Consider the following 24,972-nt stretch of genomic DNA (forward strand, 5'->3'; position numbering starts at 1 on the left):
ACTTAAATACTTAATTAGTCATGTACTCTTTCTCTTTTGCGGAACAGTCAAAAGCTTTCAGCACGTCATCTACGTTTCATTTTTTATGGATAAAGATGGAGATGAAATATTTTATAACTTTCGTAATAATAACTATTTAAATAGTATAAACGATAAAATTAACTACTACAAAATTAAAAATCTATTTTGCAAATATGAGATGATAAACTTTTATATATTTTTCTAAAAAAAATATACCGTCTAACGGTTCAAATTTCAATAACCACCCAGAAAAAAACGAGAAAAAACGGTCTAAAATAACACAGCCTTAGGGGGGTGTTTGTTTCCCTCCAACTTTTTTTTAAAGTCCCTACCACATCGAATGTTTGGACACTAATTAGAAGTAGTAAATATAGACCGTTAATAAAACCCGGCTCATACTTTGGACTATTTCGCGAGACAAATCTATTGAGCCTAATTAGTCTATTAATAGCGAATGTGATGCTACAGTAAACAATTGCTAATCATAAATTGACTAGGCTTAAAAAATTTGTCTAATGAAATAATCTCTATTTATACAATTAGTTTTATTATTAATTTACATTTAATATTTCTAGTTAACTTCTAAATATACGTAACATTTGTAAGATGGCATTTCTAAGACGAGAACTACACAAATCGTTACATCCAAACAGCCCCTTGGAATAGTGCAGCTCCCCCAGGCGCGCTGCATATGCGTTCGTCGGTGGCGGCGAGTCCACGCGCGCGTTGGCCGGCATCTTTCAACTTTGATTAGGCTGCCCGTAACTAGTGGAGGAAATATAAGGCGGTGTTTAGATTGAGAAAATTTTTAGAAGAAGTGTTACGTCAAATGTTTGACCGGATATCGAAAGGGGTTTTTGGTCACGAATGAAAAAACGAATTTCATGGCTAGCCTAGAAACCGCGAGACGAATTTTTTGAGTCTAATTAATCTGTCATTAGAACATGTTGGTTACTGTAGCACTTATGGCTAATCATGGGCTAATTAGGCTCAAAAGATTCATCTCAAAATTTCTTCCATAACTGTGCAATTAGTTTTCTGATTCAATCTATGTTTAATACTTTATTTAGGTGTCCAAAAATTCGATGAGATGTTTTTGGAAAAAAAAAATTTAAGAACTACACATGGCCTAAATTAAACCGGAGCAGTAGCAGCACGACGTACGATCGACGGAATGCGTTGGGTTTGGCGGGAGGGCATGCATAGATCGATGTGATACGTGAGTGAGGCTGACCGAATCGGAGGGAAGCTTCGGTTCCCAGCATCCGTCCATCATCTGCTGCCACCGCCTGCTGGATGGTTGGCGGCGACGTGATTGACCACCGCGCGTTTGCTTAGGCTAAACAGTTCATAAAATTTTTCCAAAAACATCAAAATCGAATTTTTAGATATCTAAATAAAGCATTAAATATATATAAATATTAAAATTAATTACCCAGTTATGGAAAAAATAGTGAGACGAATCTTTTGAGCCTAATTAGAACGTGATTAGCCATAAGTGATACAGTAACTAACATGTGTTAATGACGGATTAATTAGACTCAAAAAATCCGTCTCGCGATTTCCAGGCGGAATCTGAAATTTGTTTTATAATTAGACTACATTTAATATTTCAAATATGTATTTAAAGTTTTGATACGATGTTTTGCAAAATTTTTTTACAAACTAAACAATGCCTTAGGGGTTATTTAGTTTGTAAAAAAATACTACTACTGTACTACTTGGACGATGATTAGTAGCGGGCAAATGCAATTCGATTTAATTACGGCTGTCTGGTCAACCATGAACACTTTAGGCGCCCTTGCAACCTTCAATCTGAGCTCTTATTTTTCTATTTTTACGTTATAAATATGTCAAAGTTGGCTTAAAGTGGGATTAACTTATTTTTAAGTTTATAATAGCTAATATTTAATTAATCAAGCGATAATTGCTTTTTTTGTTTTGCATGCACAGACCAAGCCGGACTATTAATACACGAGAATTACTGGCGACGAGCTAGTAAAACGTTATATCATATGCTTTTCTACAAGTGTAGTGGGTAACTGGGGGGTGTTTATCACATGGTCCGTCGTTTAAACCTTCTTTTTCTGAAAGGGATTATCGTACCCATTTTTCTGAAAGGGATGATAAGACATGGCCCTTGTTTAGTGTCCTAAAGCAATTACAGTAGAAAGACTAAATTTTAGATGACGGTAAATTCATTTTAGCCGGTCTTTGTTTTTAGGAAGCTACGTCTAATTATTATAAATTTACACCCTCTAGGACTACCGAACATATTTTTAAGAAGAATAAAAGAACTAAGTGATCGCTAGCCTAAAGGCAACCTAGTATTAAACCCTCCTAGTACTTGGTGAAGTTCTGCACAAACCACAAACCATATGTATAGTCCCACGTTCTCCTTAAACCTTTGTCGTTAAGGTCACCTTCAACAATAGAAGAGATAGCATATTATCTTTAAGCATTCTAAAAGACAATTTTTCCAATGGTCTAACTTTTAGCAAATAACTCATAATACAAATGACTCTACAATTCGTTCTCACTTGACATTAAAATACGTGCAAGAGATTATCTCTTGATTAAGAGATAGTTTTTCTCTCTCTTCTATTAAAAAATTGTATAGTATATCTTATAGATACCCATTAAAAGTGGCCTAAGTCCTAAAGTCAAAGCCAATAAATAAAATATATAACCACCTAAGTTATGAAATCAAACTCAACATTGCGGATAGATTCACTCAAATCTATCATCTATCTTGATCGTTCAACCAATCAGATCTAGTACACATCCAGAGGTGAAGCTACAGTGATCATGGGGGTTCCTAGATACCCGGTCCAAAAAATCTTTTAGTTAGAGTTAATATGTTTTTTGCTATATATATGCACTCTCTCAATCCAACCTTAGGCACTCGTAGCAGTCTAAATTTAGTTAAAAACACTTAAATGTGAGTGAGAGACGCCCCTCGCCGCCATTGTACACATCATCATTGACAATTCTTTTTAGACTGAAAGTAGTTGTACGGTAAAACCTCTCTCTCCACAGGAAAGTATTCTAAACCGTCAAAGGGATGCTCACTCGTTTATTGCATGTTATTTAAATAGTCATTAAAAAATTAAAAAGAATTTATGAAGATAGATTAATATAAGATATATCACTATGGAAGCATGCAAGTTCAAATATGATATCTATAATTCATAAAAAAAATGACAAATATGATTGAATATTCAAAGTTGAATTCAACCGACGTGACGCGTATCGTGATAGTCAAAGGCCAAATATGGAGGACGGATTGCACAGATGTCGTCCCCACCACCTATAAAAAGTAGTATTGCTCAGTGATACATGAAGGGACAGATTTTTAGGGTATCCTTTAGAACCCGAATCTTTTTAGACCGATGGAGTATATACCCAATTACCCATGTCTCCACAATATTAAGCTGACAAAGCATGGCCCGTGATTTCATATGCTATACTAATCTTGATTTCGCAACTAACCACCTCCTTAGACCTTAATTAATCCTCGTGTCAATATATCTAAAATACAAATTTTCACATCACTCTGAATAATGTGTTGCTACCAAACAAAACTTTGAATTAAATCTGTAAGACAGAACGCTACCGGCTGGGCAGCGTGAGAGATACCGAATTAAGAAAAGGTTAGGCACATGTAGATCTGCTAGTATTGGGGCGTGCTGCACAGAGTACGGACTTCTTCGGATCACAGGAATTTTACAGGAATTTTAGAGAAAACAGTTCAATTTCTCTAAAATTCCCGTAAAATTCCTCCAAACTGAGGAGCGCCTACACGTACCTATTCCTGGCTCTACCAAACACTTCGTCATTAGTGGAGCAACAGCGGCTGCTGCTGCTCTTTTAATTAACCAAAAGGAATTGAAGTGCAACGTGTAACTTGTTAGGTCAGGCTTAACACATCAATCCTCCCACGGAAAGAGAGAAAAAAAACTTGACACAGCAATCAAACGGGCATGTAACATTGTCCTTTTACTCTCTTTTTTTACCATAGAAGTCTGGGGGCAAATCGGTTGGCCATTTATTTATAATCAAGGTTCACGAAACCGACTCACAATAATCAACTGTATTATTTAAATAAAATATATCTTCGCTACTTAAAAAATAAAAATATTGGTACGTCCTGGGCCTACGTCGGCCCGGGATGAGACGGCCTGCTGGCTAGGCAAGAGCATGAGGGCAGCCCACGAAGACGCAATCCATCGTGTGGGCTCTAATTGGGCCCAATGTAAACGTCGTCAACCTCCCTCCTCTTCCCACAATCGTCTTCCCCTCACCTTTGCTGTCCACCCGGTCTCTGAGGGGTTTTTAACTTTTTGTCACTCTACGGATTTTCATAACAGATTTGTCACTAGACCCATCTGTCATAGACTCATGAGGGTCTACATGTCATAGACAGCGAGTGGTAAATCTGTTTTGGCCGCTCGTAAGAGTGGCAACAAGTTAAATTTCTCTGCCTCTGATGTACATAGATCCACTGCTGCCGAGCTCGTCGCCGCTTCCGCTGACGGATCCTTCGGCGAGCAAGTCCACCGGCCACCTGTCAACTTTGGTATCTATCGGATCTCCTAGCGAACGTCTTGCAAATTATGGATGCTTGCTTGTGTTTTGGTGGAGTAAAATATCGGCCCATGGATTGATGTATAACAAATTTTAATTTACAAATATAAAAAATCGTCGCACAACCATGTATTGGTGTATAGAAGGCCAATATGTGAAAAGTAGATATAAAGCCCAACAACCGGCCCATGATGCCGCGGCCTTTCTCCTTCCCACTACGAAACCCTCTCCACCGCCGGCGGTGGAATCGGCGGAGGCCAGGCCATCCACCTCCGGCGAGGACCCCGACCCGCCTTCCCGCCCGCCGTTTCCCCAGCACAGCAGTATGTACCGAGGCGGGGGGCAAACGTGTCAGGGGGAACGGGCTGGCTGCCTGGCTCTTTCTCCTCGTCGAGGCTACCGCGGCGAAATGCCGCTTCCGCTTTTCTGTGCGTACTCCTATGACGAGCTCGAGCACCCGCGGCGGCGGTCGCGGATCGCGGATCGATTTGGTGGGTCCTTGGTTCTTCCCGTGCGATGTTTGGATCCTCCAACTGGCGCCGGGTGGAGATTCTATGATTTTTGAGGTTGTGTTCCGTTCATATTTTTTTGTTTCTCACAAGCTCCTTCAGTGAAAAAAAAAAATCTGATCCTCCTGCACTGCAGGTGTCTTTTGAAGGCCAGAGTGATCGAAGTTGTTCTGATGCCGGGGAATTCTGTGAAGGTAAGCTCCGCATCTCTGGTGGGGATTGCTTTATGCGCTGGGAATGCTTCTTATATTGACATGATTTTGATTTGAGACCTCAAATGAATGATATCTAGCATGATGCTGGTAGGAGTTGAAGGCATATGGTGCTACCAAGAGCATGATACATGTATTAGCTAGCCATTTCACCTGTGTCAGTTTCAGCTTTAGGAATCAGGATACACTGGTAGGTTCGATGTGTTTGTTACGTGGCTTTCCTACGCGTGGAGCATGCCTAGATCATCGCCATTGTCATTTGAATTTTGCCTGTTGCAACAACAGCTAAAAGTCTTGGCTGTAGAAAAAAAATTAGCATCCATTCATACCTAGCTTTAGAATGAGAAGGATAAGTTACATTGGCTAAAAGATCACTGTGGTTATGGACTTATGGTGCCCAAAAATTATCTAACATGGCCTGATTATAGATGAAAACATGCAAGCAATAGAAACAGTACATTCTTACACCTAAAGCCTCATACATGAAAGAAAATTGGATTCTCTGATATGCCAAAAGTTTGCAGAAATATTTTATTAATGTTTTGCTTGAATGGAAATACAATAACTCCTTAAAGTCGTCCTGCATGGATCATTGACGCAGATAATACTACTGAGATACCTTCTGAATTTCGAATAGAAATGACCTCTTAAACCTATTTCACCCAAAAGAACAAGGGTTTACTGCCCGATGTTGTGTCAACACCTGCTTAATGTCTAATTCTGCTCCTGTTAAGCTGAAGGGGAACTACCAGTGTAAGTAAACTGTCTGCTTTAGGAATCCCAAATGGGTTTCTCCAATGCAGTGGGGTCAAGAGATGACTGATGGTAAGAGTAGATATGTTCCTGAGATTTCTCTGGCTCATCAGAGTAGCTTAATGCTGTCACATTTGCATTGTATGTCTCAGAACTAATGTCCAAATTCCCACTTCCTCCTAAACCCAGAAAGTCTTGGGTTAGTCCTGCATCTCCTACAACTGAAATGTTTTCTTGCCTGTTGTGCTGTGTCTGGTTGTCAGGGAAAATGCTAGGGCTTTCCTTTTCTGCTCTCATGGAAAATGGATTGCTCATTAGTCCAATTAAAGGCACAGTACCTGCCCTCATGATGCCACTGGACCATGGTGAGTTGATCAGAGTATTACCACGACCACTCATGTAAGAGTTCTCATCTTCGGTTGTCTTCATGCAAACACTATTAACTGTTGAATTCCCCATGGAATCTCCCTGGCTTCCAGAAGATATGTTCATATGATCTCTAGGACTAGTCAAAGTGTTTGGGAAACTTTTAAGAAGTAACGGTGAAATAGGATCCTGGCTGGTCTTTGCTCCCATCTCTGCAGCTTTCTGTAGCAAGGCTGTTGCAGACATGTATGGTGAGTTCATGGGCATGTAAGGATAGCTTGACACACTTCCATCAAGTGGAAATCCTGATTCCTTGGGTGATATCTGGTTTGAGAACAACGCGGTGTTCCTTGTAATGAGAGCATAAGGGGATAATGATCTCAGATGGCTGTCGGTGTTATGGTCATTACTAGATAAGTTTGCAATCATATCAGGTGAAGAGCTGAAGCTAGGCACTCCATGTGAAAACATATCTTGCTGTTGACCATGCAGACTTCCAACCATTGTTGCAAGACTGTGATTATTAACCCTAGAATTGTCTTCAGCTAATGCATCACAGAAGGCTCGGTGTGTGATGAAACTATCTTTTCTGTGTAAAATAGATTTGAGTATTACTTTCCAAAATTGATAATAAAAAAGAACTATTTTTACTGTGTGATCAAAACCAGAGTAAGTAACATGACAGGAGGTAAGCATGGCGTATCCTTAAGTTTTACTTGTTGCAGGAGCATTTCGATCTTTCAGGATGTTGCAGGTGTTCTGATGGCTTTTCAGTTCATATAGCTCACATGGAAACAGTTGCTTTCTTCTGCAATAGTTTCTTTGAGAGAACATAAACTGAACATAGCCAATATTGAAATCACTTCTACTTAAATGACTTACACAGAACTATCTGTTGCAAGCGAAAGATGAGGAATAACATGAAAAGAGAATGTTTTAATGTTTTACGCATTTTCCATCACGAAAAATCAAAAAAGAGTCTTATTGTAGTCTCAACAGTAAAGGACAGATCATAAGCATAACTGGACTTGAGCTAAGACTAGGGTCTACTGGAGTTTGAATCAGTCCAAAGAAAGGGGCCCATATAACACATCCACGTGAAGATAGTTTTTTTAATGAATTAATCCATAGATTTCAAGTGTTCAACTTCAAACTAGTAGTAGGAATAAACATAGGGCTTCATAAAACCCTGTCCTATGCAAGTAGAGCAATTTTACAGTCTAACAAAAAGTAACAAAAAATACCTCGAAGTGCCGGTACCTCGTGGTGCCAAATCGTTTCTGATAGTTGAATCTAACAGCGCACATGCTACTCAGCTAGATCCAATGGTGAGAAATAATTTAGTACCTTGAGATATTTTTTGTTGGACCAGAGTAAATCTCATGCAAGTATGTATTCCCTCCGTTCCATATTATAAAGTTTTCTAGACTTACCTAGATTCATATATGTGCTAATAAATCTTGACATATATGCAAAATATATACATTGATACATGGATGAATCTAGACAAATCTAGAAACTCTTATAATATGAAACGCATGGAGTAATACTCAAGGTACATTTCCTTTCTCCTCTATCTTTAGCCTCAAATTAATATGCTATGCAACAAACAAAAATTACTGAGTCTAGATCATAATCATGAACTATTTTCATCGAGAGCTGCTCATGCAGAAGTATAACAGTAAGACACAGCTATCTCTATGGAGTTCTTAGCATGATCAACTTGCTCAAGTATAACTGGTATAACTATTGTGAATAATGTAGTTGGTTATGAGACAGATACCTTGAGAAGATCGTTCCACAGTCACATCGGTACTCCTTGGTGCCACATATCTTTGTGTGAGCCTTCCAATCTGATTGAACAGCATACTTCTTTGAGCACCTGTCGCACTTCCACTTCTTCTCCCCATGCTTCCTGGAGTAGTGTTTCTTTATGCCTGTGAGATCGCCCAAAGCTCGGGTTGCATCATGATGAGGGCAGGTGATCTCAGGGCAGACATACACCTTCTTCTTAGCTTCAGTGCTGCTTCTCTGCTTCAGCTTCCATGGTAGGTTGTGGCCTCTCCTATGGAGTTGGAGGTTCTGGTCTCTCTGGAAACCCTTATGGCAGACCTCACATATATATCTATTTGTTGCCAGAAGTGTCTTAGGTGACAAAGCTACGACTTCAACATCTGGATCTGCAAATGAATATTACCATGAATTAGTGTTAGTCTGTCACACTGTTATGCTCCAAGATAACATTATCATCACCTAACTTATTAATTTTTGATCAACTTGTTCCAAGATAACACTGTTAATTTTTTGATCAACTTGTTGAGATCAAGTGTGCATAACTGCCTTGGATGTTTCATAAGTTACAGTGTCATAAAATGCAATATTTGATTATTATCTAGAACCCATCAAATCATATTTCTTTCCTGCATCTATATATGTCAAATATTTAGTGTGATCAACATTGAAATTCAATGCAGTAGTTGGAACATACTTTGCATCATTATAACATGAAATGGTTTAGGTATGTGTGTTTTACTCCTATTAACAACATAAATTTGTCAGGTAACTAATATGACATGACAGCTGGAGACCTGGAGTTACTTAGTTCATGGCTAAAACAGCACTGAACAACATATTGACTTTCCAGATTTGGGGATTGGAGGTTCTAAAAAAGTATCATCAGATTTATAATCTTTGGACTTTCCACTGAGTTTTCAGTTTAACCTTACCTTGTCTTTCTCTTTGTCTAATTCTTAGCCAGATATAACCAAGAAGCATAATTGTTGTTTTAAACATTGCTTTGATGGACTTGTTATATCTCACTTGCACGTGTGCTCATGAATCAGACAACTATCACTTGAAATGATGAGGTTTGGACTGTTGACCAGCAATAGTTGAAAAGTGGTATTATGAAATGCTACAATAGCACTTTGTTAGAAAAATTGAAGGGACACACCTGGGTTTCCTGGATGACCTCTTCTCTTCTTCACTACAGGCATGGCCGTGTCACCTTTGCTCGATCCGGCAGCACAATCCTCTAGCTTCGGCTGCTGCTCGAGGTTTTTCAAAGATTCTTCCTCCGATGTGTGTGACATTGTTTGGAAGCTCTACTGGTTTTAGAGGGTGCTAGTGAAGTGAGGAGGGGTGATGATTTATGCACCGCAGAGTGGAGGGACTACAACTGGACAACAGGAAAATGGTGAATTCCCTTTCAGTCAGCATCAAGGACTGCAACCATTAATTTTAAAACCAAGGAATACGACGCTGATTATTTCGTCAGCACGGAATGTTCTGTTCATTGTTACCAATTATTTTGTCAGGATCGCTGAAGTTGCCTGAGCAAAACTCCACATGAAGAGAAATCTAGCCTTGAGCTGCATGCCTACTAGTACGCCCATGTTGCTGCAAATCATAACAGTTCCATTTGCTGTGCACTGTGACTGATAGGTTGATATGATGACCATTTGGGGGAGATCTTAAAGATAACACTTCACTGCAGCGTGCTACTGGAACTTTATTTTTCCCCTGCTGTGAGTATAATTCTGAACACATTGTATCTATCGACAAGAGAGGATGGGATGCATGTCACATTTCACGGCGGGTGAATAAACTACCTTGTCGTCGTCAAGATCAATTCTTGGGCGGATAATTGATAATGTTGTTTTCTTGGGACAATGTCACTTTCAGGTTGAAATAAAATCGGAACAATGGCTGTGAAGAGCAGGCAGGCAGGAGACGGTTTCGTCGTTACAAGGGAGGGGATGGATATGACAAAGGGGAGATCCGGGAGAAGAGACAAACTTGGGCCGTGTTTTATTCTAACCGGCATCCATGGTTTCACCCCTCCCTCCTCTGCTGGCACAACTGTCAGGTTTGCTCTTGTTCTAGTGCTTGGCTTGGAGCTTCCTGCTGTGCATGGGTACCTGGTGGGGCTTTGAAGGGTTCCACGGCATGGCATGTCGTCCAATGCAGATGCTGAGACCATAGAAAGGCTAGAAGGTATGTCAAATGAACCGTTCGCTGATTTGGCCACTTCTAGTTATCTGTCACTGCGATATTATGGTTTTGTTTAATCTGATATTAATCGTAAATAATAGGGATGGAGTCCGGCTACGTTCTTAAAAATTTAAAATTGATTATCTGGCCTCTCTAGGACATTACTAGCTGAATGGTATATTATAATATTGTCTAAAATAAATAAAATATATTTTCATGAAATATGGTACCCATCCTTACTATGGGGAATCTTCATCTTAATTTGATTTTATATATAGTTATCCATTTAAAATTTTATTGTTTTTAATATTAAGATATTGAAGGACTCAGGGCATGTTCAATGGTATTCTATCTCAAGCCATGTCAGTAATAAGAGTCTATTTTATAATGATACATACAAAGGTACATACAAAGGTAGAGTCAGGTGTGATTTCTTCATTAATGCAATATTTTTAATACACTAGTTTTCTTTTTTATACACCGTCATACAAGAAAGATTTCTTTAATAAATGCTAAGAGTCGACTCTAAACCGTTGCTATGTATGACAATAACTTTTCTCAATTATTTTCTCTTTCCTCTATGTCACCAAATTTACTTATGTGACGATTGAGAGAATCAGCTAATAAACACTTTTGTACGTGTCCTCATTTACAAAATTTACAATGGTGGCATGATAGATTCACTGCCACTACCACTAACTACTTAAAGGAGCGTACATATATTGTTACATTAACAGTTTATTATATAGTCTTCGTGCAGTAGTTCTTTGTTTCATATTCATGGTAGAATATGAGCCTGTAAACCAATTCAGGGAACCACTTGGATTTGCAGAAAACAAATCAGTAGGGAGTTTTGCAGCAACCTGTAAACAAATCTAGAGCAAGCTGTGGCATTGTTTCTTTCTCTTTTATTACTCCCTTTTTCAGGCCAACTATACTGTTCAGTGGTAAGGAATGTGCCCTAGCTCGGTTGATTAAGCACAACGAATACTCCCTTCGTTTTTTTATAGATGATGCCATTGAATTTTTTTTACATGCGTTTGATTATTCATCTTATTAAAAAACATACATATTTATCATTTATTTTGTTATGATTGTATTTATCAGTAAATTTATTTTAATTATAACTTATATTTTTCACATATTTGAAAAAAAGTTAATTATAACTTATATTTTTACATATTTGCAAAAAAAAGTTAATTAAAATGAATGATTAAACGCGTATCAGAGTGGTAATGGGTCAAGGCCCTTAGGTTGTTTCACAATCCTATTTAATTTTTTAAAAAAATTAGCTTAAAATTCTATACAATTTTATTTTCAATCTATTTTAAACCCAACCAAAGTAGTTGGGCCCATTACCACCTATACATACGGCGATCATTGAAATACAAAGCGATCATTGAAATACAAAACGGGTACAATACAAGCAAAGCGCCAAAAGCCGTCACCCGGGCTGCCCTAGGCAACCTATCCTGGACAGTGACCCCTGCCGGTATTTGGACGTACTGTTTCAGGAGAATGCTGAAGACTTGAGGACGTCCTGACAATGCGCATGTTGCATAGTAGAATATTGATGCACGGTTGCAGTCCCAGTTAGCAAAAGACCTTGTGGGGACTCCCCTGCATGCATTCCTCAAACAAGCCCTTCATGCTTTGAGTTAACCAGCTGGTGTTTTCGTTCTTGCAATTTGCGACAGATCCGAGCTCCTTTCGAGTTTCATCTTAATCTTTACTATACAAAGATTATACATCATTACAACTTTACAAGCTAAAGTAGTCAAGTAGATTATACACCATTACAAGCTAAAGTGTCAAGTAGATTATACATCATTACAAGCTAAAGTAGTAAGTAGATTATACATCATTACAGCAACAAAAACAAATATACAAGAAACCTTGCAAGCCCTAAGAAACAATGGGAAAGTTTTCTCTTTTTTTTTCTAAAAAAACAGAAAGGAAAAAAAAAAGAGAAAGAGGTAAGACTAAATTTGGTAGGTGATCCCAACCTTGAGCAGCTGGTCCTCCGGGACGCACAGCGCCTTGTGGCCTTCCCACAGGTTCTTCCTCAGGCAGGTGTACACGTAGTCCACCACGACGCGCTTCATCACCGACGACCCCGCCGCCGCCGTCACGCTCTCCTCGCCCATCAGGTACACCAGCCCGCGCTCCGCCTCCGCCTGCACGAACCGCTTCTCCTCCTCCGCCATCTCCATCGCCTCGCCGGCGGCGGACTGGCAGGCGAAGACGGCCTCCTCGTGGATGAACGCCTTGAGGCGGTCGACGAGGAAGGCGGCGAAGTCCTTGGGGCCCTCGAGCGGGTCGGTGTAGCCGTAGCGCGCGACGCAGCGGAAGAGGCGGTCGCCGGCGGGGCCGACCCGGCGGAAGACGAAGCGCTCCGGCGGCGCCACCCGCGGGATGGGGAGGTGCTTGATGGACATGAAGAGGAAGACGGCGTGGACGGAGGGGATCTTGTCGACGAGGCGCAGGAACACCGGCGGGATCCCCTGCACGAGCTCCGAGTAGAGCAGCCCGACGCCCGGGACGCGCCGCACGTCGCGGCGCGCCAGCAGCGCCGTCGTCTCGGCCGCCGGCACGACGCGGTCCAGCTCGTACCAGTATCGCATCACGTGGACGTAGTGCCACGTGGCCATGAGCGCCATGAGCACCATGGAGAAGCAGAAGGGCAGGTAGCCGCCGTCGGCGAACTTGGAGAGGATCGACGAGAGGTAGAGCAGCTCGGCGAAGCTGAAGACGGCGTAGAAGGCGGCGATGAACGGCAGCCTGACCTTCCAGATGAGCAGCATGACCACGGTCATGAGGTGCGTGGTGATGGCGAAGACGGTGACGACGCAGATGCCGTAGGCGTTGCCGATGTTGGTGGTGGTCTGGAAGCCGAGCGTGACGGCGACGCTGGCGGCGCCGATGAGGAAGTTGACCTCCGGGATGTACACCTGGCCCTCGTACTTGTTGGACGTGTGCACCACCTGCACCCGCGGGAAGCACCCCAGCGACAGCGCCTTCGACAGGATGGCGAACGCCCCCGACAGCATCGCCTGGCTCGCGATGATCGCCGCCATGATCGCCACCACGAACACCGGCCAGAACAGCGCCGCTGCACCAGATCATATCACACCATCGTCATCTCACATCTTTTTTTCTAGTTTTTTTTAATGTATATCAGGATACTAAATTTTTGAGCTTTTTTATACCCTTAAACAAATATCTCGAGATACCATATTTTTCAGTGTAAAAATTTATTACTTTGAGTTACAATATATTTTAAAGTATCAAAATTTTACTACCATCGCCATGACGTCATCTCACATCTTTCTTTCTAGTTTTTTTTTGTCTAACAAGACACTATAAATTTATGAGTTTATTAACATCTTTGAAAAAAAATATCTCGAGATACCATATTTTTTTGTAAAAATCTAGTAACTTAAGTTACAATATACCTTAAACCAGAATCTTACGTTAAAATTTTTTATACCTTAATATACTTTTTAATGATAATAAAATAACCCTAAATTTGTACAATAAAAATATGGTACCTTAAGTTATTTTTTTCATAAAAAGTTCTCTTTCTAACGATTCATCAACTTAACCTTACCTGGGATGGATTTGAAGAAGGTGTCGCCGACATCCTTGGGGAACCTGCGCAGGTAGGCTGCCTGACCCATGTAGCACAGAGCCACCGAGGGGAAGAGGACGCAGTTGAAGCTGAGCTGCAACGCAGAACGAACCATGACACCATTGCCAGGTGTTTTTCAGCTGTGACAAGATGATGCCAATGTGCAGAAACGGGAGTTTTGAGCGCTACCTGGATTGCCCTGATGTTGAAATGGCCAAGGTCAGCAAACATGGCCTCCGTGCCTGCGAACATCGCAAACACAATAGTCACACAAAAAAACACGAGAAATAATCCCTTCTTATTCAGTTCTTTTCGCCTCTCGCAATTTTGCGCAACAAAGAGGCGTCGGCTCCGGCTCGGCTCAAACCTGTGATGCAGAGGACAACACCCCCAAGGGAGACCCAAGCGTCCTTGCCGTTCCTCCTGAAGTAGTCGACGATGTACATGGGGTTGAAGGCCCTGAGGATGGTGAGCTCGTGCACGGCGAGGTTGTACATCCCGATGCCGGCGATGAGGATGAACCACACCGAGATCACCGGAGCGAAGGAGTAGCCCACCTTGTCGGTCCCGAACTGCTGCACCGAGAACAGCAGGATCAGGATGGCCACCGAGATCCACACCACCTGCACTGTAGCAAAAACGACAAAGGCAAAACACATTTCAGACAGAACTGATCAGTAGTTTTCGTCTGAAACTGATCAGCAGTTTTCGTCTGCTCACATTGTGTCAGGTCTGGGGCTTTCTCCCTGATGCCACTCACCGCAGACAGCACTGCAAAGAGACACCATCCATTGGCAACAGATCATATAGGGAATACTAATTAATCTCCAAATTATACACAAATACACACATTAAAGAAATGATCATTGCCTGAAATTGCTGGTGTCAGGGTTCCATCGCCCATGACCATGGAGGTGCCAAAGATTGTGATGGTGAAGAGGGCAACCTTGGCCGCCTTGCTGGACTCCAGCTTCTGCTTCAACCACTGAGCCCTCCTCAGCTGCGAGTTGGGCGCCTCGATGCTGTAATTCGACACGTCCGCGTCCTCCGTCTGCTCGTCGGGGATCATTCTGATCTTGGCGTATCGCGATATCAGCGAGTACAGCGCAAATGTTCCTCCTGTAACGCAATATGATTAATAGCCATGCTATGGTGTTCTCTCCTAGTAGTAAAATTGAATCTGAAATGTTGATCTAATTTTGTCGAAAAGCTCAGAGCTATTTCTACAATCACTCGCTTAAGGATGGTAAAAATACGAAGGGATATAATTATCCAAAACATATGGGCACAAAGAGGTAAAATCGTTTTGTCATGTGGAAAGGATATGCCATTGAGTATGGCACTTAACAGCGATACTATCTAATGTATGGATAAAAACCTCTTACGAAGAATTGATAGAATACCAAATACCAACATTACCCCTTATCATTGAATCAGTAAAGTACCAATATGTGCTTATAAACTGACAGTCCAAATCAATTATAATAGTATAATACTATCAGTATAGAGCATTATAGTGTTTCTCCATAATTAATGTACAAAGAACGCAAGAAATTCAGAACGGTCACTGCTTCTCTGAATCTTGACAGGTCGTTGGGTCTGGTCTGGGGGAGCTCACCGTCACCGTTGTCGTCGGCGTAGAGGACGATGAAGACGTACTTGATCATGGGGATGAGGATGAGGGTGTAGAGGATGAGCGAGAGGACGCCGACGAGGTCGTCCTGGTGCTTGATGCCGTCCGGGAACGTGCTCGAGTACACGTACAGCGGCGACGTCCCGACGTCGCCGTACACCACGCCGATGCTCTGGAACGCCAGCTGCAGCGTCCTCGCCCAGCTTCCCTGCACACACACACACCATGGACGATCATCCATGATCATGAACTCTCCGGCGTCAGTCTCACCTGCAGCTACGAGGAAAAAACGATGGCCATGGCGAGAAGCTGAGCTGAGGCGCCCGGCCTGCTTACCCCGGTGCCATGGTGCTTGTCGTGGGACACCTTCTCGGCTTCGCCGTAGAGCGAGTCATGGCGCTGCAGCCTGTCCGGCCCGGCCGGGCTCTCCACCTGGTGGATAGACATCCTCCTCTACCTCAGCACGTCCAAGAATTTTGGACCCAACAACTCGTGTGACTGTTCTTCTTCAGTAAGCAATGGGAAAACAAGATCAATGGTTTGTACAAACTGGATCTTCCTTCTCGATATCTTTGAGCAGAAACCTGTAATTCATGGATCTAGCTAGGGGATTTGGCACGCCGAAAGTGTCACAGGAATGTGCACTTGGATGGCAACAAATGCAGCTGACCTGACTGAATATATCTCGGAGTAAACTAACCAACAGCAAGTAAAATCTTCCCCGACTAAGAAACTACGTGGGGGAATTATGTCTCAAAGAAAGAATTAAAATAGAAAATATATAAATATATAAATGTTTGAGAAGAACAAGAAGAAGAAGATGATGATGATGGAGAAACAGAAATGGTGAAAAATAGACAAGAGGATGATTAAAAGAGAGCAAGGAGATGGTGCCGCGATCCGCAAGGAGAGGCTACAAAGACAACGCTAAAAATTCACCTATCTTCCAGAATAGCAAACCATCTTTTCCACCTTGTAAACACGCAGGTAATTTTTTTTGTTGTAGTTAATTTTACATGGTTTTCACATGGAACAGTTTAGCCAGAGAATTCTTCCTGCACCAGCCATTCTTCAGCTTCCATTTTCGTTGGTTTGTTTCTCTCTTTTTATGTGTGTGTGCTGTTTTGGATGAGGGAAAACTGAATGCCGTGTGTTGAGCCACCAGGGATGACTGAATGCTGAGAAGCAGTAATGGCTGATATCCTCAGGATAGTTGAAGGTACGAGACCTGACCGTTTGTCAGGCTTGGCTAAGGGTATCCTCGATGTATATTATCTGAGTGGGTAGTAAGAGTGAAGCCTACGGTAGATAGTAGTTATTTTATTTCTCACAATGTGTAGGTATTAGATGGACCCCACATATAAAGTAATGACTAATAAAGAAGAGAGAGAGAGAGGCTGAGAGGAGGGAATTTTAATATTTCTTTAATGTTTGTTACCGGGTAATAGTGCTATTACCGAATCATACTACTACCTCCTCTACTCTCTTCCTTCACAATGTTAAAGTGGGTAATAAGGCTCCTTACTATCTACTTTTTCTTACATTGTTGATGTCCTAATGTAAAAGATTTGTTCCTTCCGGGGAGGAAATTACTGCCTAGAGTTGGCCCGGCACGAATTATTATTAGGCCTAGTGCATTTCATTCCGAGCAACCATGAAATAGTTTTAAAAGACATTTGTAATCTGATCCTGGTTTATTTCGTGCTAGACCAACCCTGCTTAACCGCAGTTTGTCTTAGCCTTGTTTGGGAGCTAAAGATTCAAATAAATATCTGATAAGAATATAAAATCTTGATTTTGGAGTTGATTTTCACCATGGTTTAACCATAAATTTCTTGCTCTATGAGTTGTAAACAAAATTTGAAAACTTAACTTTAGAGTTAATTTTAAGTTATGGCTTAACCAATCGTATCATTTAGCTTTAGAATCTTAATCCTAGATAAGAATCTAAGGCTCCCTTTGATTTGCATGAAAAACATAGGGATTTTGGAGGATTTCAATCCTATCCGTAAATATCTATGAGAGGCTTTGAAACAAAAGATTGGATCCTAGCCTTTCCTTTGAAATGCCTCATATTTTTTTTCACATGACTCTAAATTCATGTGTTTTTCCTGTATACGAATCAAAAGATGTTTTGAAGTTTCCTATGATTTTGGTTCCTATAGAAATCTAGTGGGCATGACATTCTATTTTATAAGTTTTCTCTTTTCACACGGTTCCATGATCCTGTGTTTCAAGGGGTATTTAAGAAACATGAGATTTTAAGATTAGCAGCTATCATGTGTTAGCAACTTGCTCAGATATGGTCTTTGGCTCCAACGGTCCGAAAAGCCTAGGCTTTTATGGTTGGATCCGGTTATGCTGTGCCAGGCTATTAGTTTCCTCCTTCCCTAAATAAAAACCAAACATGTGCATTAATTTAGGTTTATGAGTAGCTATTTGTACATCATTTTATCGAGTTAGCTGTGTTAAGTATGCAGTGAAGCTTAGCATTTTGAGACTAGCCTTATCATCACACGGCGAAGAACTACCAGCCCTAGCCTGGTCAGCTACTACTGGCGACTATAGCTAGCTGGTGACCGACTGACTGCAGTCTAATCCTCGGCCGTATCAATCGAGAGTGAGTGGAGACAAAGGCGTCCATATCCAGCTGCCGTAGGCAGGACCTCTACGGTGTGCTCCCTCTGTTTTCTCTCTTTTGACGTATTTTGTTTATTTTATTTTGTTAGGAACAAAACTTAACTAAAAGATTACTATATTAATATATATATATATATATATATATTCACCAACCTTTTATGATAATATTACTATTATGACCTTTTACTAAAGTATTTTCAACCATAAACATAATTCATAAATACTTGAAACTCTACGCTACTATTATAAAAGTGTGACAGGAAATTAATCTGGCAACATGAATTCCAGCTATCAAAATAACATATACATAAAAAAATATATTTATTTGTCAAATACTGCAGCAAGTAAAAATGAATTGAGAGGGGCTGATATGTAGCAAACCCAGAACACCAACGTCTGCAGTTCTTTGCTGCAAACCAAATCACCAATTGATTAAAGCGTTAATCTAGTCGAATATATATATGATGCTATATAAGTAGACGTGTTTATGGCAGCAAACCAGTATATGTTGCACAAACGGTCTTGTGCAGCTAAGAGGGACTGTGACGTAACAGGGAAAGATAGGCAGAGACTGCACCTGTTCGATCAAACGGAAGCGAAGGCGACGACGTCAGAGAGGTCCTCACGCCAGCGTCGTCGATGCGTCCGGCCGGCCGGCCGGCTGCCTCCCTTCGCCGCCGGCCAAACGTGTAGAGAGAGAGAGAGAGAGAGAGAGCGAGCTTCTAGTGTTTGTGCTCCTCTGGAAATGAGGGGGGAGATAGCCTTTTAAGTACGTAAGGGAGGTTTACGAGGATCAGAATTCTCTCGCTTTAAGTCGAAAAGACCGTGAGTCGTCTATAGAAAGGTAAATAGACGTTTTTTTTAAAAAAAACTTAACAGCAGAATCAAATTACTTGGCAATATTTTTGAGGGAATACGACAATCAAAACTAAATGGATGCAGGCTAGCCACTCATTTAAATTGGTCATCCATATCTTCATCTGGATTATCATCTAAAAGAGTTTCATACTCCATATCTATGTATACTCCATTAGATCATCCATATATGATATCCTCTATTTCTTTTTAGAGAATGGAGAGAACATACAAATATGGAGTTTCTCTGCTAATATGGATACATCCAAAAATAAAGGATGAGATGTATGTTCTGCTAGAACATAATTTTTGCCCTTCATCATCTATTTTCAAGATGAAGGATGAGATAGATGTACTACTGAAATGTTCTGAGACGGAAAATTCAAGCCTAACACAGATAGTCCGACTAAGTCTTTGTCTGGGTGATTTCAAACAATGATTAGTGCGATCACCTTCAACCGGACAGTAGAACTAAATCAGGATGGTAAAAATGCTCTAATGCAAATATTAGAAGGCTAGATGACCTCGCATCATCTCAAGAGTGCTAGAGTGTGCGCTGCTAGAGGGAGTGGTGTGGAGTGTGTTTGTTTTAAGTTTGTGAACTTGAGCAGTTGTAATTGGAGAAGAAGAAGCCCACAAAAAACTAGGTGTGTGTGATATGTCTAGGAGAAGAATGTCAAGGTCCTACCTCACCTCCAAAAGGAAAAAAGGTGAAAGAGTGAAATCCGAACTTCACTTTGGTAAAAGGTTGGTAGAGCAAGCGAGACCAATCAAGAAGACGTGCGTGGCATCCGAGCTTAAGGTTGAGAGGGTCATTTAGAGGACAGTATTGGCCTTGGTGGTGGCTTGGAGAGAAAAATGATCGAAAGAGACCTGACTTTGAAAGGATCTTTCTCAACGGAGACTAGGAACAGTTGAGTTTGAACTTAGGTAAAACAAATCGGTGTCCCACTTCACTGTTTACCTTGCATTTGTTGTTTTATCCCTTGAACTATTTGGTGATCTTTCTCTCTAGTTTATCTCTCTTGATTACCACAGCTTGTGTGTTTTAAGATTGAGCTAAGTGCTTGTCTCCTTAGGGTTTACTCGTGTCGTGTGCTTGTCTCCATAGAGTTTACTCGTTTTTGTATAGGATCAGACTGTTCGCCCTTAGTCAGATTGTCCAAATGTCTGACGCTAGCTATAGTTAGACTATCTGACTTGATTCCAAATTATTTGATAAGCATTAAGGTCGATCATAATGCTCGGTTTCACTACACAGTTTCCAAAACAATTAACTCGATGAAATGATGTATGAAACAGCTACTCACGGTGCAACATTCCATCGTACCATTTCCAAAGTTAAATAAAGTATTTAATTACTGCTGAAAGTTTGATTGCATATAGAGAGTGTTTGAGTGCATGAAACGTCTCAAGCCCCTCAATGTGAATTTTACTGTATTACCGAGGACTTGGTAACGGTGCCTAAAGGTTTCATGGCCATGAAACTAATTTTCTCTCTCTCTTCGTAGTTTTATACAAATATTAAATTTTGTGCTGATATGTCACCTAAATAATGTATATGACTAGGGGTGGTAATGGACATAACCATTTTGCCTATAAAATTTAAGGGTTATGTTCAAAACGGGTTAAAAATAAAATTGTATATAATTTCGAGCTAAATGTTTTTTAAGAATTAAACAGGGTTGTGAAAGAACCCACGGACCTTGCCCCATTCCCACCCCTATGCATGACACCTACATAAAACCTCCATTGAAACTGGCCTAATCTGCTGTAACATTTTTATAATTTTAGCGAACACCCTCTTTCCTGGCGAGATCAAGATCAAGGTTTTTCTGCTTTCCTCTCCCCGATGCAGATGCGCAGCACAAGTTGCCAAAGCGACGTGGCCATGCAGTGGCAGCTCCCTCCCTGTCACTCGACTTTAGGCCATGCACAATGCACCTACGTGGCGAGTAGCTCTAGTTCGCCACGTAGGCGAACTATCTAGCTGGAGGAGAGAGGGCGTGGGGCCCAGTGGCTCAAGCAAGCTGAGCGTCTCCTCTGCAAGCCGCGCGAAGCCTCGTCAAAAATTTGCTAGAGCCACTGCTAAAACATCAGGAAAGGAAGGAAAAGCATCACGCATGCAAGTCAGGATGAGGAGTGAGAAGGAGAGAGGAGACATGCGGCATGACACATGGAGAGAAAAGGCTGTGAAGAGAGGAAGAGAAAAGGCTGTTGCAAGGGCCCGCACAGGGATGCATGCATTGTGGAATCAGTGGTTTTAAACTTGCTTTGTCCTAGCTGGAAGTTGAAACTCCTCGGTGAGGCAATTTGCCGTGTGCATGCCCTTACGATGGTGGCTAACCTGTAACCTAACCCGATAGCAGCGGAGGCCTCAAAAGCTCCGGCAGCAGTGACCCTGAGCTGACATTTTTTCTGCTTGTGAAATAGTATGGCCTCTGTTCTTAATCTAACCTAGGGGTCGATATCCTCATCAGTGTTGATATTGGGTATCAACTGGATATCAAGTATCTACGTGGGATTTCCAACCGGCATTCATTAGGTTTAGGTAACAGTGGTATATGACTGATCAAGTTATGGTGACAAGTATGACTACGTTCCTTAGTGGGTTAGGTAACCGGCGTGTAAAACGTAGTAGCAGATTAATATATGACTAATTAATTATTAGTTATAATAATTTTAAAAATGGATTGTTATGTTTTTTAAATCAACTTCCCTATATAATTTTTTTTAAAAAAACACATCGTTTAGCAGTTTGGGAAACATGCGTGCGAAAAATGAAAAAATCTGGATTAGTTAGGGCATTCACAATGTAATGACTAAAATAATATCTATAGAATTAGATGAGTTATCACGTACGATAAAAGATGATACGGTAATGAAGAAAGAAAAAGAAAATTTTTGCACAATAACCAATACATAATAAGATACGAGTAACATTAAAATTAAATATAAATTAGCAGTGTTTATATTATAAGAGTGATGTTGGGATATAAGGAATATAAAAATTATTCGTAGTGTCCTGTATTAGAATCGCTTTATCTTAAAGATCCCGGCCTACGTCCGAGGACCTTAACGTACGGGAAAGAGCGGTAGTGGTCACGTGAATACTATTGAGGAAGAGGATGTGACGGCCGAAACGGGAAAGTATAGCAGCTACGAGTGATCGATGGCTGTCACTAACTAGCTGGAGTAGTGAGAGTTGGGCTAGCACAATTAATTAATCGTCATGTCAACTGTCAAGTGGTGCGTTCCATGTAGTAATCACGAATTATGCAACGTACGTGTCTAAGAGAAAGAGCTAGGGCATGCAGCTTAAATTGCTGCGAATTTCAGCCATGGATGTGCTGGAGCTTGTGTAGCTTCGATCTTGTCGTCACGCGGCATATCCGTCTGCAGCTACAGCAGTGTGCCCTATTTATTTATTTGTTTGTTTGTTTAGTTCAGCCATGCATGGCCTACCTCCTTTTTATATTTTTATATTTAAGACTTTCTAGTTTTATCTAAATTAATTAATTAATATATATATATATTTTTTATAGATGTCAACATCTATATAAAATTTATACAAGACTAGAAAATCTTATATTATAAAACAGGGTATAGATTAGTCTCGCGACGAAATGTGCTATAGGTAGCAACTGAGAAAATATGGATAGGTCGTCTCCCGGAGACCCTCGCAGACTCGCGTAATAAAAACTTAAGTGAAATACGCTCCCTCCGTTTTGTAATAGTACCTTCTTGGATTAATTTCGTTTTGAAATAGATCAGTTTCACGAAAAAATATTTATACATTAAATTAAACTCTAAAACTTAGAAATAATTATATTTTGAGAATGTATTTAGTGGTTAGAAGTTAATGGTTAGGGTTTTTTTATCATTCTTAAAAAGTATCCCAAGGTACTAAGAAAATTTATAATCTCAAGATACAATGTATCTCAAAGTAACACATTTTTTATAATAAAAGAGACGATATATTAAGATTTTTTCAAGCATAGTTAAAAAAAACTCTAATGATTAGTATGTTTTCCACTGAGGGATCAGCTAGATCGACAGAAATCTAGCTCCTTTTAACGGCAACCAAACTGCACGCCATGGCTGACCTGACCTACGGAGTATTGACCCATATCACTTCTGTCTTGTCGATTGGAACGCAATGCCGACGGCAAGATACGTGACCCAAACGTGAGATAATCGAGTGTCTCCGATTTTCGTTTATGTTTATGAAGTCAACTTTTGAATTTTGAATTTAAAGTTAATTTTAAAATTTTTTATCGTAGTTTATTTTTTTGCCCCGCTAATAATATGTACTCTCTTTATCCCATAAAAAATTCAACCCCTAACTTCCCAAGCAAGTATTAAGGAGTTAGCCAAATGATTAAAATACCCATCATTAATAGCAAAATAATGTTAATGGGTGGATAGACCAATTTCTCAATTTGCAAACCAATGGTAGGTAAGAACGGTTCGTAAGAGTGGAGAAGTTGATCAATTTTGGGGCAAGATTGAAACTCTACGAGTTGATTTATTTTAAAACGGAAGAAGCGTGTAAAAATTTTATTTATAAATTATTTTCTGTATAAATATATCATCTGTCTTTTTTAAAAAAAAAACAAACGATCACCCCGGTTACCGACGAAAAGCGGCTGAAAAAGAAATAATCTTCAGTTAACCAATTAGTCTGAACCTGTGAAGCTTCAGCATCCTTGCACGCATCCTGCTTCTCCCTTACCTTTTGACCGTGATGCTCGTGAATCCGCGACACGAGATCCCGCGGACTGGACTGCTGCTGGATGGCGTTGCCTACCTCCCCTCTTTCCCACTACTTACGCACCCAATCAGACCCTCAGATTGACAAAAATTTTTGAAAGAAGTGTTACGTCGGATGTTTGATCGGATGTTAGAAGGGGTTTTCGGACACGAATGAAAAAATGAATTTTATGGCTAGCCTAGAAACCGCAAGACGAATCTTTTGAGCCTAATTAATCTATCATTAGCACATGGTAATTACTGTAGCACTTATGGCTAATCCAGGACTGGACTAATTAGGCTCAAAAGATTTCTTTCGTAACAGTGCAATTAGTTTTTTGTTTTATTTAGGTGTTTAAAGATTAGATGAGATGTTTTCGGAAAAACATTTTAGAACTAACCAGGCCTTAATCCAACCGGCGGCCGGAGTCTGTAACTGAGCTAGCCGGTGGTGGCCACTAGGAACCAGCCACACCATCCATGAGTCCATGACTATCCATGACCATGAGCTCGCCGGTGACGGCTCCATCACTCCATGCGTCAGCGCTGGCAGTCGACCTCGTGATCCTACACGCGATTGTTCGAACGGTTCTTAACCTTTCCACAAGACGCAAGCTTAGTGCGTACTGATCAATTGCGTCTGATGCATGGAGGTTTGCGACAAAGCCTTTCCAAAGCTTCTCCAAGACAGCAAAATATCCCCTGAATGTGTCTCAGACCAAGTATCGGGTCAGTCCCAAACTACCAATGCTCGGAGCCTCGCACATGCATCTCACACATCGGCAACCCACGTTCAAGGGGTTCTACGCATGTGTCCACGATTTACTAGACCAAGGTCGTCCCATTTCACCCGTATGGACGTACTATAAATGCCCAATGAAATTCTCCAAGTAATCGGCCCTTACATGTCATGCAATGGTCATACCACGTAGGTCGTGTCTTCTAGTAACCAGGGGTTATAATATAGGTTTCTTTCCAAGCTACCGACCACGCAAGTCTTCATTTTGAAATATTTTTACA

At 40.9% G+C, this 24,972-nt stretch overlaps 2 protein-coding genes across 2 annotated transcripts; both read right to left on the bottom strand.

Annotated features, from left to right (window-relative positions):
• Positions 1–6,013: 6,013 nt before the first annotated feature.
• On the bottom strand, positions 6,014–9,919 carry LOC102704772 (zinc finger protein GAI-ASSOCIATED FACTOR 1-like). The gene is made up of 3 exons (XM_006647191.3): positions 9,402–9,919; positions 8,232–8,628; positions 6,014–7,037 (listed from the first exon to the last, which is right to left on the bottom strand). The coding sequence occupies exons 1-3, from the start codon at positions 9,538–9,540 to the stop codon at positions 6,101–6,103; spliced, it is 1,473 nt and encodes a 490-aa protein (XP_006647254.1). The 5' UTR covers positions 9,541–9,919; the 3' UTR covers positions 6,014–6,100.
• Positions 9,920–12,136: 2,217 nt separating this feature from the next.
• LOC102704486 (potassium transporter 19) lies at positions 12,137–19,013 on the bottom strand. Its single transcript, XM_006647190.3, has 9 exons — positions 18,923–19,013; positions 16,042–16,211; positions 15,691–15,913; positions 14,943–15,191; positions 14,793–14,843; positions 14,440–14,700; positions 14,262–14,314; positions 14,052–14,166; positions 12,137–13,553 (listed from the first exon to the last, which is right to left on the bottom strand). The coding sequence occupies exons 2-9, from the start codon at positions 16,150–16,152 to the stop codon at positions 12,424–12,426; spliced, it is 2,193 nt and encodes a 730-aa protein (XP_006647253.1). The 5' UTR covers positions 16,153–16,211; positions 18,923–19,013; the 3' UTR covers positions 12,137–12,423.
• Positions 19,014–24,972: the final 5,959 nt, after the last annotated feature.

This window comes from Oryza brachyantha, chromosome 2 (genome assembly GCF_000231095.2).
Source record: "Oryza brachyantha chromosome 2, ObraRS2, whole genome shotgun sequence".
Lineage (NCBI taxonomy): Eukaryota > Viridiplantae > Streptophyta > Magnoliopsida > Poales > Poaceae > Oryza > Oryza brachyantha.

Bases quoted from the DNA above. Each gene is read 5' to 3' on its own strand.
- LOC102704772 (XM_006647191.3), bottom strand. From the start codon at position 9,540: ATGTCACACACATCGGAGGAAGAATCTTTGAAAAACCTCGAGCAGCAG. The intron at 8,629-9,401 runs GTGTGTCCCTTC...ATTCATTTGCAG, and splicing joins AGGTCATCCAGGAAACCCAG to ATCCAGATGTTGAAGTCGTA. The intron at 7,038-8,231 runs GTATCTGTCTCA...TATTTTACACAG, and splicing joins TGTGGAACGATCTTCTCAAG to AAAAGATAGTTTCATCACAC.
- LOC102704486 (XM_006647190.3), bottom strand. From the start codon at position 16,152: ATGTCTATCCACCAGGTGGAGAGCCCGGCCGGGCCGGACAGGCTGCAG. The intron at 15,914-16,041 runs GTAAGCAGGCCG...GTGTGTGTGCAG, and splicing joins ACAAGCACCATGGCACCGGG to GGAAGCTGGGCGAGGACGCT. The intron at 13,554-14,051 runs GTAAGGTTAAGT...GATCTGGTGCAG, and splicing joins CTTCTTCAAATCCATCCCAG to CGGCGCTGTTCTGGCCGGTG.